The sequence below is a fragment of the Sorex fumeus genome, unplaced genomic scaffold, assembly GCF_029834395.1.
Source record: "Sorex fumeus unplaced genomic scaffold, SorFum_2.1 ptg000122l, whole genome shotgun sequence".
Taxonomy (NCBI): Eukaryota; Metazoa; Chordata; class Mammalia; order Eulipotyphla; family Soricidae; genus Sorex; species Sorex fumeus.
In genome coordinates, this window is record NW_026606179.1 from 49,312,501 (window position 1) to 49,325,771 (window position 13,271).

At 44.3% G+C, this 13,271-nt stretch overlaps 1 protein-coding gene across 1 annotated transcript in view; it reads left to right on the forward strand.

Moving 5' to 3' along the window:
- Nucleotides 1-13,271, forward strand: part of PHAF1 (phagosome assembly factor 1) — a 35,670-nt gene that overhangs the window by 10,497 nt on the left and 11,902 nt on the right. The window contains exons 3-8 of the mRNA XM_056136022.1: nucleotides 2,803-2,886; nucleotides 6,804-6,847; nucleotides 9,029-9,108; nucleotides 9,375-9,469; nucleotides 12,344-12,441; nucleotides 12,523-12,635. Coding sequence (XP_055991997.1) covers nucleotides 2,803-2,886; nucleotides 6,804-6,847; nucleotides 9,029-9,108; nucleotides 9,375-9,469; nucleotides 12,344-12,441; nucleotides 12,523-12,635 — 514 coding nt within the window. The remainder of the gene's footprint in view (nucleotides 1-2,802; nucleotides 2,887-6,803; nucleotides 6,848-9,028; nucleotides 9,109-9,374; nucleotides 9,470-12,343; nucleotides 12,442-12,522; nucleotides 12,636-13,271) is intronic.

The following is a 13,271-nucleotide window of genomic DNA, read 5'->3' on the forward strand; positions in this document are numbered from 1 at the left end:
TTTTGGCTTTTTGGGTCACACCCAGAGATGCTCAGGGGTTACTCCTGGCTCTGCACTCAGGAATTACTCCAGGTGGTGCTCAGTGGACCATACGGGATGCCAGGGATTAAACCTAGGTCAGCTGAACCTGCTGTACTATTGATCTGGCTCCAGAATGATTTTCTTGCTTTTGAAAATTGGTTAGCTTATTGGTAACAGTACCAGGGGAATGAGAATGATATCTTGGGAGAGCATAAGAAAATATGAATTCTGGAGCCAGAATGATAGCACAGCCTTATAAAGGTGCCTGCCTTACACATGGCTGATCAAGGTTTGATTCCTGGCACCACCTCAGGACCCCCAGTTGTCATCTCTGAGCACCAAGCCAAGAGTAAACCCTGAGCATCTCCAGGTGTGGTCCCCAAACAAAAATAAAACATTCTGAATCTTTTCAGCACTCCTCTTCCAAGCAAAGATCTTGAAAGATGCAAAAATGTTGCTTTAGGACTGGAAAAATAGCACAGTGTGTAGGGCACTTGCCTTGCAGTCTGCTGACCTGGGTTCTATCCCTGACATGCCAGGTGGTTTCCCAATCACCACTAGAAGTAATTACTGAATCCTGAGCCAGGAATAACCCCTGAGTACTGACAGGTCTGGCCCCAAACAAAAAAAATATTGTTTCATCTTAGCATGGAATAGCCCAGTCAGAGTTGGAACTACTTGTTTTGGTTGAGAACAAGTGATATAAAGTCCAGCCTATGTATAGACCTGTAGGAAAATTTCAGTGTTCTTTCTTCCTGTGTTTCCCAAGCATGATGGTGTTACCCAAGACTGATACCTTGTGAAGCCTTGTGAAGATCCAATGAGTAGAAGGCAGGTGGTCTGAGCAAATCCCAGAAAGCCCCTTTTTTTTTTCTTTTCGGGTCACACCCAGTGATGCACAGGGGTTACTCCTGGCTTTGCACTTAGGAATTACTCCTGGCGGTGCTGAGGGGACCATATGGGATGCTGGGAATTGAACCCAGGTTGGCCGCGTGCCAGGCAAACGCCCTACTCACTACTATTGCTCCAGCCACCCCCAGAAAGCCCTTTTGAGAGAATTTTGCCAGAGAGGCTCTCATCAGCAATAGCACTTTGCCTTTCTAGCCCATATCTGTATCTTTGAAAGCCACACCTCTGTCATTCATTGTTCCGACTAAGAAGCTCTATAAAGAAACTTCTTGGGGCTGCAACAATAACACAGCAGGTAAGGCATTTGCCTTGCACGTGGCTGATCCAGGTTCAATTCCCAGCATCCCATATGGTCCCCCAAGCACCGCCAGGAGTAATTCCTGAGTCCAGAGCCAGAGCCAGGATTAACCCCTGAGCATCACCGTGTGTGACCCAAAAAGCAAAAAAAAAAAAAAAAAAAGTAACTTCTCTACTAAGAAATTCTATAAAGAAACTTCCCAGGGCCAGAGCCATAGTACAGTGGCATTGGCCTTGAATACTGCTGACCTGGATTCGATTCCTGGCATCCTGTATGGTTCCCCAAGCACCACCAGGAGTAATTCCTGAGCATCACTGAATGTGACTCAAAAAGGAAAAAAAAGAAACTTCTCAAGCTCTCTTGAGAGCTGTGCTCTTTTCAAGGAAGGGTTTTGGATGGTGTTATCGTCTTCTGTCTAGACTGGTGGCAGGACTTTGGATTCTTCAGGCCAGTAGCCCTTGGAGCGGTTTTGTTGGAGCTAAAAAGGAGGCAGGTGGTGCTGACATGAGGGAAAAGTGCTGTGTACTGAGGACTGTGTTTTTTGCTCTCTGACATGCTCTCTCTGTCCTCACGAGAAATCTTAAGAGATGATTGTTGTTTCCATGAAGAAACTAGAGCTCAGAGACATTTTCATAGTTAATGGCCCCACCTCTACCCAGTGCTCTATACTATTTCCTTACTCAGAAGGGGCAGATGTAGAAATAAAACTCCTTAGATCTTTGACTTATCAAAAAGAACATATGATATGAGATAGTTTGGAGAGGAAAGAAAGAGTAAGAATGTCGTGTCATATCTAATCAAATTGCAAGGTAATTCTCAGTTGAGGTGAGGGTGGGCCACACCTAACCGTCCTCAGGGGCTATCTGTGGCTTCGTGCTCAGGGGACCATATGCACTGCTAGGGCTTGAACTGGCGTCAGCCACACTCATGGTAAGTGCCTTATGTCTCCGGCCCTCACAAGGTAATTTTTACCGTGGAACAAAAAATTTAATGTTGGGGGCTAAAGGTGGGTAATCGATGTGGCTCATAGAATACATGCCTCAGGCACCTGAACCCTGGATTCAGTTCCTGTAAAATAAAATGTGTAAAGTAAAAAAAAAGTATTCTTCGTGCCTGAGAAGCAATTTCAGCTGATGTTTCCTGCACGTTACCTGTTGAGTTTGGATCCTGAGTAGTCTTTTCACATGGCCTGTATTCTTCATTGACTGATCCGTAGTCTCAACAGCCTAAAAAACACCCTTGCTCTAGAAATGTACCCTGGATTCTTGAAAGAAAATGATCTACATACATTGAAAGAATTTAGGCCCATTTCCCCCAACTGTTACTACTCAGAGCCTGAAAGAGCTGCTTTTCAGCCAGAATCCAGCAGCAGCTGTGGACTGGAAGTCAAGGACACTCACTGCACTGCATGCAACAGTTGTTTTATGTTTCCAAACCTGTTAGTTGTGGGAGGAAGGAGCTGCCTGCACTAAATATTCCCTGTGCACTGGGTTTATATTGTAAGACTATTAGTACGTACTAAGGAACAAATAAATTAGTTCATCATGTGTTTCTATTTTTTTTTTTTTTTGTAGTCTCCTCTAAGCCATGACCTCATCCTTAACCTGACTCAGGACGGAATCAAACTACTGTTTGATGCTTTTAATCAGAGACTTAAGGTAACTATAAATGACACCCAAAGTTTCATGCCAGGCTGATTCATATGTGCATTTGTGAGATGTTGCCGAAACTCCTCAGTTGCAGTAGGGAGTAGACTTCTGTGGTTCAGGTACCATGTGATGTTGGGGACTAAAGATTCTTCTCTTCCTTTAAGAAGGAGGAAGTGGGGGGAATGGGGTGGAGTATGACGTAGGGTGAGATGCTTCAGAAGTAAAAACAATAAGTGTTGATGATTTGAACAGCATGCTATGGGAAGGGAACTCTTCAGCAAAATAGAAAAATGAGAGGAGCTAAGTATTGGTGTAGATATGCTGATCTTTAAAAAGTGTACTAAAGGCCAGAGCAATAGTACAGCCAGTAGAGCATTTGCTTTACATGTGGATGATTTGGGTTCAATCCCCTGCGTCCCATGTTGTCCCCCAACACTGCCAGGAGTAACCCCTGAGCATCACTGGGTATGATCCAAAAAGCAAATACATACATACATACATACATACATTCATACATAAAATTGAGCCAGACAGTATTTTATATTTTACTTCATTCTTGGGTCAAACAGTCCAAGTTGGAAGATGGAAAATGAACTTGTTCTTCCTAAAATCCTAAAGCTTAGGGCTAATTATGACCAGCAGTTATTTGATTCTCTAACTCCTTTGAGGAAATGTTACACAGCAATCTGCTGCTGGCATACTGGAAGTCTTTTTGAACTGGCATTCAAGTGCAGTTTACCATCACTTGTTTTTCTCTAGAATGTTTGGTTTTTTGTTTGCTTTTTAGTTGAGGTAACCTCAACTAAGTCGTTTTTATATTTGTTTTAGCCATACAAGGCTACTGTAACACACCCACAACCGAAGTGCCAATATCTGTCCACCACTATTCTTATGTTCTCATTCCTTTTTCTCAATTTGTTGTCAGCCTAAGGATTTGCTTCCATTGGCATTATCTATTCCTTTGCTTTGTTTCTTGGTGTTCTGCATATGAGTGGTATCATTCATATATTTCTTTCTCCTGATTTCCCTTAACATGATGCCTTCTAGTTCTATCCAAGTTGTAACAAAATGCCAGATGTTATCTTGAGCTGTAGTGTTCCATTGTGTGTATATACCATTATTTCTTTAGCCATTCATCTGTTGTTATAGCCAGGTGTGTTTTTAACATACTGTATACAAATGCCTGGGCTTTATGGCTATGAATCATAACCGTGATTCATACCAGATCCATGTCTGAGGTAAATCGCAAGATTAAATGTGGCTCTAGGCAGTGGCATGGTTCAGTTATGGAGCTCCCTTTCCAAAAGACTTGGGTACTTTGTAGTTCTCGTCATTCCATCATAAGTGAGAAGCTGAGAAAATACAAGAGACTATAGAAATAGAATATGTACATGGTATGAGAATTCCCCACCTGTGATGGTTTTCAAAAAGTAGCTTAGTGTGAACATCATTTGCCCTACAAATCCCTGGTTTCTCCTTGTGGATTCAGCTATTTCCTCTAGGGCTTCATCACAAATTGGGGGAAAATTAATCTGGAAACAGCTTTATAGTTAATTTGCCTTTGACTTGGTAAATCCAATAGGAAACACAACTCTTCCCTTTCTAAATTGAACTCTTAAAAGTCTGTGAGTGTTTCTGTTTACTTGTTGGACAACAGGGACAGAGAATACTCTGCCTGACACCAAACTTCTAAGCATCTGTTCCCAGCATGTGGGGACTGACCACCAGAACTGGCAATGACTTTGTTCTGTTTATGGTGTGGGAAGTGAGTGATAAAAACTGAAGAAATACTATAGTACGTGGCAGCAATATGAGAGCTGGGAAACTCATTTGAATGAGGAGGTGAAGCAGAACCTCTTCTGCCTTTGCTCCTGCCTTCTGTGAACTCCATAGGAAGAATGGATTAGGGCCCTGCCTGAACCTCTAGAAACTGACCAATCTCCAGTGCCCTTGGTTGACACTTAACCAGTCCTCCTGCTCCTCTCTCCAAGGACTTCAAAATCTACCTCTCCCTATGCTGTCATCTATGGCTTCCCTCTTCACTTCTCCTGCTGAAGATGGGGATAAGGTGTCATAATCTTTTTTTGTTTGTTTTTGCTTTGTGGACACACCCAGCAATGCTTAGGGTTGCTCCTGTTTCTGCACTCAGGAATCACTGCTGACAGTGCTTGGGGACCATATGGGATGCCAGAGATCAAACCCTGGTCAGCAGCATGCAAACCTTACCTTCTACACTATCATTCTGGCCCCAAGGTGTCAATATTTTGGCCACCTGTCTTCCTTTCCTAGAGTAGCTGCTGCAATGTCTCCTCCTCTTTGGAGGAAGAAGAAAATAAAGACTTGGTTTTTTGTTTGTTTGTTTGATTTTTTAACCCAGAAGGTAGAAGAAGATCATGTACTTTATTTTATTTTCATGTGTGTGTGTGTGTGTGTGTGTGTGTGTGTGTGTGTGTGTGTGTGTGTGTGTGTTTTGGAGGGGGCGGAGTGGAACCTTACCTGATGGTTCTTGGGGATTGCTCCTGACTCTACCCTCAGAAATTACTACTGGCAGGCCCGGGGGACCATATGGGATGCTGGGTATTGAACCCAGAGTAGCTGTATACAAGGCAAACATCTTACACACTGTCTATCACTCCAGCTCCCGTTTCATTTATTTTTTTATTGCAGTATGGGGGCTTGAAGCACACATGCAAGGCAAGTGCTGTACTGCTGAGCTGTCTCCCAGGCTCAAAATCATGTCCTTAGACTTTCCGCAGTACTTTCCCCTGTGGCTCGGCAGGCTCTGTGAACCTAAATCTGCTTCTTGATTCTCCCAGTAACATGAAGACTCCAAGATAGCACTGTAGGTCTTGCCACAAATTCCACCCTACACACTGTGATTAACTGCAGTTCACTACTCACCGTTGGGCTGGCCAGTTTGTTGTACTGAACTGGTCTGAGCTTCTGAGTTGGGTGGCTGAGATACAGAAGGAATACTCTAAAGGGCCACCCCCAGAGGATGAATGGTCAAAAACCCTTGCTAGGGACTCTGGCTAACCCTCAGGATCACGTTCAGGGAGGCAGAGCACCTGCTTCAGATTTACAAGCAGAGTTTCATTCTGGTAGAAGGTTGAGATCTTATGCCATCATGGAGCCCTGACCCCCATGAAATGGCATGTTGTTTTGGCAACACATGCTACCATGCTCAGGCTTTCTGACAAGGACACTAGGTGTCCAGTGACTCATACCTATTTCCTTGCCCTTCCTTATGTGACCTCTACACTCTTCATGCTTTCAAGTTTCATATTGCCCTTAACCATCTTAGTTCTGGCCAACTCACCTGACATGTGTAAAGCACCTCCCCTGTGCAAACCAATGAGCCAGACTTTAAGGGACTTTAGAATGCAGCGAAGTGTGGCACAGAAGAAGCTCAATCTTCAGGAATTAACAAGCTGTCTGAATTGTGTCAGGGAGGGATGGTATGTGGTCTTCTGTGTGACTCAATGTAGATAAGATGTAAGAACCCTGACAGGAAGCATTCACAGACAGCTGTTCAGTTGCTGCCTAAAGAGGGGAAAGCAGAGTTTATGCTGCAGGTGTTATGAGTTTTCCTTCTAAAAAATGAGAGGCTGGAGAGATAGTACAGCAGGTAGGGCACTTGCTTTGCACACAGCTAACCCAGGTTTGATCCTCAGGATCTGGCATGCCCCCCCCCCCCAGCACCATCAAGAGTGATTCTTCAATGGAAAGCCAGGAGTAACCCCTGAGCATTGCCTGGTGTAGTACAAAAACAAAAATTTAAAAATGAGAATAAAAAGTAATGTGCACTGACTGCATCAGGAGAACTTTAGTGATAGTTATTTTTTTTCCTTTACTGTTATATAAATGTCTTGCTAATCTTGTTCAAACCCAGTGCATTAATAATTATTAAACTTTTTTTGTTTTAGGTGATTGAAGTATATGACTTGACTAAAGTAAAGTTAAAATATTGGTAAGTTTTCTTCCCTACTGGCATATTGGAACACATCACTGAGTTAGGACAACTGGACTTTACCCTCTCTTTATAGTAATCAAGACTCCCAGCCTCAAAGTTCCAGGATGAAACAGTCTAGTGTCATGATTTCTTGGGTTATATCTAAACCACCTCAGTTTCCTGGGAGAAAAGATGGAAACCTTGTTTGGAACCTGCTGTTTGTTAAACACGTCACATCTACATATCTGTCTGCTTACTTGATTCTCACCACAAAGTTCACTCGGGGTGATGTTACCCTGTGCTTGGTTTTAGCAGTCCTTCTCTCACACTTTCTCAGTTCTTACTTGTGTTTTAATACCCATGGAAGGTGGGATGAACCAAATAGGCCTGTCTTCAAAACCTCTGAGAAATCCAGGGAGACCTGCGTTTGGGAGCAGAATCTGCTTTTAGAATGAAAACAGGAATAGCCTATATGACACAAATATTTCTCCTCCATTGGGGCTAAAGAGTAGCTAGATAGCAGTACATGCCTTGCTCACAACTGACCCTGATTTGATCCCCTGACACCATCAGGAATTATTCCTAAATGCAGAGCCGGGGTAAGCTCTGAGCATTGCTGGCCTGACAGTAACAAAATCTTTTTAAAATAGGAACTGGAGAAGATTGTACAGCATGCAGAGTGCTTGCCTTGCACAGGGCTGACCCAGGTTTCATCCTCAGCATCTTATATGATCCCCTGAATACCGCCAGGAGTAATTCTTAAGTGCAGAGCCAGGAGTAAGCCCTGAGTACAGCCAGATGTGGCCCCAAAACTAAAATAAGTAAAAATATTCTTTTGCCATGAGGGAGGCACTCTGGGTAGTGGTCAGGAACTACTCCTGGCTCTATGCCTGGAGTCATTTCTGGTGGTGCTCAGGGGATCATATGCAGAGTTGTGGGGATCAAACCTGGGACTCCTGGAGGCAAAATATGTGCTCTGGCCCATTGAGCTAAGCCTCCAGCACCTCTGAAGGCTTTTTTTTTTAAATTGAATCACCCTGAGATACACAGTTTCAAAGTTGTTTGTGATTGAGTTCCAGTCAACATATGATCCTTCATCATTGTGCATTTCCCACCACCAGTGTCCCCAGTTTCCCTCCTGCTTCCCTGCTCTGAAGGCTTTTTAAGATGGTTCCCTTTCGAGCCAAACTGGGAAGATCTGGTAAAACCTCTACTGGTTTTTTGTTTTTCGATTTTTTTTTTCTTTTATGGGTCACACCCAGCGATGCTCAGGAGTAACTCCTGGATCATGCACTCAAGAGGTGGACCATATGGGATGCTTGGAATTGAACCCAGGTCTGCCCTGCTGTGCTATCACTCTAGCCCCAAGTCTTCTGTTATGGCTACTCTGTTGCATTGATTATCATGAGGCTAAGATCAGTTTCATTTCCATCTAAATAGTTTGAAATGTCTCAAAAGATCCTAGAACATAAGTTTCCAAACTTATTTGGCCTCTTTTCAGGGAAAAATAAAAACCCTCAGGGGTCAGGAGTGCAGCCTTGGTAAATTCAATCTCCAGCACCACAGTGGTCCACTAAGCACTCTCAGGATATAGCCAGACAAGCACCACTTGGAGAGGCCCCCAAACCAAAAAATCACCTGATGCCGTCTGAAAATGTCCTTTCTTCAAACAAACATCAAGCAGCCTCCAACTGCCCCTGAAGCTACTATTGCCCCCCTACATCATTCTAGCCCACCCCAGGGGCTGGTATCTTCCACTTTGGAAGACACTGCCCTAGAGGATCCATTCTCTAGAACAACCTCAGCAGAAATAGTTTATTCTGATCTCTTTATCTCTAACGTAAAAGAGTATTTTGATCTAATTGTAGACTTACCAATGTGTGTGTGTGTGTGTGTGTGTGTGTGTGTGTGTGTTTTATTTTGCTTTTGTTTTGTTTCTAAGCCACACCCGCCAATGCTCAGGGCTTACTCTTGGCTCTGTGCGCAGGGGTCTTTCCCAGTTTTGTTGAGTGACCGACCACATTGGGTGCCAGGGATTGAACCTGGTTGGTCTCATGCAATGCAAACACCCTAACTAATGTACTCCCACTCTGGCCCTAACTTATCAACATGTTTTAAAAGTAACTTTTGCAATCCCCCTCTGTGATCTGTGAGCCCATTCTGCAGAGCCTGGTATTAAACAATGTCTTTGTTTTACAGTGGAGTGCATTTTAACTCTCAGGCCATTGCTCCCACTATTGAACAGATTGACCAGTCTTTTGGTGCAACCCATCCTGGAGGTAAGCCACATTCATCTGATTCTTCTGTTCATCATGGCATCCCTAAGTGATAAAACTGCCAGATGATACCAGCTGCCTAAAGCCAGGCTCTTGTAGGATTGGGGGTTTGGTGGTGGGAGTAATGAAAAACTCTCCTCTGTGTTCGAACTAGAAGGTCAGTGAGACAGAGGGGAGGTCTTGTCAGTAACTTCCTGCCAGGCTGATATGTGTTCCCAACTTCTGATGCTATTCAACCATGTCATTCTCTTCTCTTCTTTCCTTTACAGTGTACAACTCTGCCGAGCAGCTCTTCCACCTCAATTTCAGAGGACTGTCTTTCTCTTTTCAGTTAGACTCATGGACAGAGGCTCCCAAGTATGAGGTAAACCCTTCCCTTTCCCTGAAATCTGATGTGATCCAAATGCCCAGTAGGATGGATCACCAAATAGTGCCGATGTGGGAGGTTGGGTTGGTATCTTTTTTTTTTTTAATTTTTATTAGTGAAACACCATGAGGTACAGTTGTAGACTTACAAATTTTTGTGCTTGGACTTCAATTATACAATGATCAAATACCCATCCCTCCACCAGTGCCCATTTTCCACCACCACGGGTCCCAGTATCCCTCCCACCCCCCCATCCCCCCATCCCACCCTGCCTCTGTGGCAAGGCATTCCCTTTTGTTCTCTCTCTCCTTTTGGGTGTTGTGGTTTGCAAAAGAGGCATTGAGTGGCAATCATGTATGGTCTATAGTCTACTTTCAGCATGCATCTCCCATCCTGGGAGGATCCTCCCAACACCCTTTATTTGGTGCTCCCTTCTCTATCTGAGCTCCCTTTTCCCCTAGCATGTGTGGCTGGCCTCCAAGCTATGGAGCAAAATTCCTGGTACTAATCTCGACCACTCTTGGGTGTTAGTCTCCTATTTTGTTACTTTATGTTTCCCAGATGAATGCAATCTTTCTATGTCTATCCCTCTCTGACTCATTTCACTTAACATGATACTTTCCATGCAGTACCACTTGTATGTAAATTTCATGACTTCATCTTTTCTAACCGCTACATAGTACTCCATTGTATAAATGTACCAAAGTTTCTTTAACCAGTCTGGATTGGTATCCTTTGATTTCTTATTCGGGCATTTAGGGGTGAGGGAGTTGGGTGGAGTTGGTGGGAGTCACTGGTAGAACAAAGCCCAGCTGGCATTTTGCGCTGCAGAGGGAGTCAGGTTCCCATGCAGAGAGACAAAATCAGTCATATTTTACTTTCAGACTTCTCGTGTGTTTTGCCTTAACACCACAAAGTTTGGGAGAATTTATATTGAATTTTAGTTATATTGCTTTTAGCAAATCCTTTGATAGCAACATCCTTAAGATTATGAAATTAAACTTTTTTTTTTCTTTTCTTTTTGGGTCACACCCGTCAATGCTCAGGGGCTGTTCCTGGCTCTGCACTCAGAAATTACTCCTGGCAGTGCTCAGAGGACCATATGGGATGCCAGGGATCAAACCCGGATAGGCCACATGCAAGGCAAATGCCCTACCCGCTGTACTATCACCCCAGCCCCATGAAATTAAACTTTTTTTTTTCTGGATGGGAGGTGGGGACATGGGGATGGACACCTGGCAGTGTTCAGAGCTTACTCCTGGCTCTGTGTTCAGGGATTACCCCTAATGAGGCTGAGGAGACCAAATAGGATGTATTGGAATTGGCAGTGTGCAAGGCAAGTTCTGTCTCTCCAGTCCCTGAAATCATAGCTTTTTATAAAGTTTGCATTTTATTAAAGGAAGCATTTATTAATTTTCTCAATAATGAAGGAAAGAAAAACTTTCAAAAATGCTAAAGAGGGGCTGGAGTGATGGCACAGCGGGTAGGGCGTTTGCCTTGCATGTGGCCGACCCAAGTTCGATTCTCAGCATCCCATATGGTCCCCTCAGCACTTCCAGGAGTGATTCTTGAGTGCATGAGCCAGGAGTAACCCTTGTGCATCGCCGGGTGTGACCCAAACAAAAGCTAGAGAAAAACTAAAATTAAAAATGAATTTGTGGGGCTGGAGCGATAGCACAGCAGTAGGGCGTTTGCCTTGCATGTGGCCGACCCAGGTTCAGTTCCCAGCATCCCATATGGTCCCCCAAGCACCACCAGGAGTCATTCCTGAATGCAGAGCCAGGAGTAACCCCTGAACATCGCCAGGTGTGACCCAAAAAACAAAAAATAAATAAAAAATAAAAATGAATTTGTGGGACTGGAGTACAGCGGGTAGGGCGTTTGCCTTGCCAACCTGGATTTGATCCCAGCATCCCATATGGTCCCTGAGCATCTCCAGGAATAATTCCTGAGTGCAGAGTTAGGAGTAACCCCTGTACATCACCAGGTGTGACCTAAAAAGCAAAAAAAAAAAAAAAAAAAAAAAAAAAGAAGAAGAAGAAGAATTTGTTGGGACCAGAGAGAGATAATATAGCAGGTAGGGTGCTTGTCTTGCATGAGGCCAACCCAGGTTTGATTCAAAATATCCCATATTGTCCCCCAAGCACTGCCAGAATTAATTCCTGAATGCAGAGCTAGAAGTAAGCCCTAAGTATCACTGATTGTAGTCCAAAAATAACATCTCAGTGCCCGGGAGGCCTATGGGTCAGGAGGTACTTTCCTTGCTTGTGACTGAACCAGGCCCCTTACATTGTTCCCCAAGCCCACCAAGAATGGTGATCTCTGAGCACAGAGCCAGGGATTATGATTATGATTATGGTCGTAACCCCACCCCAGTAAACTTGTGTCCAGGAAGATAGCTTAGAGCACATACTTTGTATGCAGAAGGCCCAGATTCAATCCCTGGCACACATAATCCCTTGGCTTGGAGTAACACCAGAGCACCTCCAATGCAATACAAAAATAAATAAAAGATAAACATGCATGAGTGATGTGAAGCTTACTCATCCAGAACCAGGTTTGACTGTGTGCAACCTAGCCAGTTCTTTGGGGGAGTGGGCAGCCACGCAGGGAGGTTGTTTTTCAGATCACACCTAGCACCCAGCAGTGATCAGGACTTACTCCTGGCTTTGTGCTCAGGGGATCACTCCTGGTGGTGCTTAGGGGACCATCTAAGATGCTGAGGATAGAACCAGGGTCGGCTGTATTGTTCTAACCCCAGACCTGGCCAGTTTTTGAGTTAAGACCATGATTCCTAAGGAATTGCCAGTGTCTGTGTCACGTGACCTGTAATAAGCCCTTAGTAATAAATTTTAAATGGCTTTTTTGCAGCCAAATTTTGCCCATGGCCTAGCTTCTCTCCAGATACCCCATGGAGCGACTGTGAAACGAATGTACATCTACAGTGGAAATAGCCTACAGGATACCAAGTAAGTGTTGGGGAGCATAAGTCAAGACCCTGGACTCTCTGGAGAGAGGGTTAAGCCTCTGCTCATTGTATCTGTCCTCAGGGCTCCTGTGATGCCCCTGAGCTGTTTCCTGGGCAATGTGTATGCTGAGAGTGTAGATGTTCTTCGAGATGGAACTGGACCCTCAGGTTTACGACTTCGCCTACTTGCTGCAGGTCAGCTACTGACTTTGGGGTAGGGGCGTTCACTATTCACCTTGAGGAAATCTAAAATCCCACATGCTTAAAGGTCATTGATAGAAGATAAGTTTGTATGGTTAATTTCCAATTAAATACGTGAAGGACCAGATAACTAGTCTTATTAGAAAATCTTTTTCTTCTTTTTGGGCCATACCTGGTGGTGCTTGGGAGACCACGGAGTTCAAGAGAGTGAACCCAGGCTCCTGCATATATTCCAGCCCTTTGAGCTATCTCCTGGTCCTATTATTAGCACTGTTTGTTTGCAGACCACACCAACAAGTGCTCAGACGCTGCTCCTGCTCCATGCTCATGAGTCACTCCCAGTGGAGCTCTGAGAATCTTGAACTGGGATTGACCTGGTTGTCCTGCATTCCAAGCCTGCGTGAAACCTCTCTCCTGCTAACTTCCTGACAGCACTGCTTCCTCCAGCAAGTGCATGATCCGTCTGTGTGCTTGGTACTCTGGCTATTTCCTGGAGATGTAGCTTTGTAGGCAGCAATATTGTCCATCTCTCTTCCCTTTTTTGTCCTTAATACCCAAATTATCAGTAGCCAGCAGGGAAGGACATGTGAAATTGTGATCTTGCCAAAAGTCTCTGCTGAGACTTTTGCT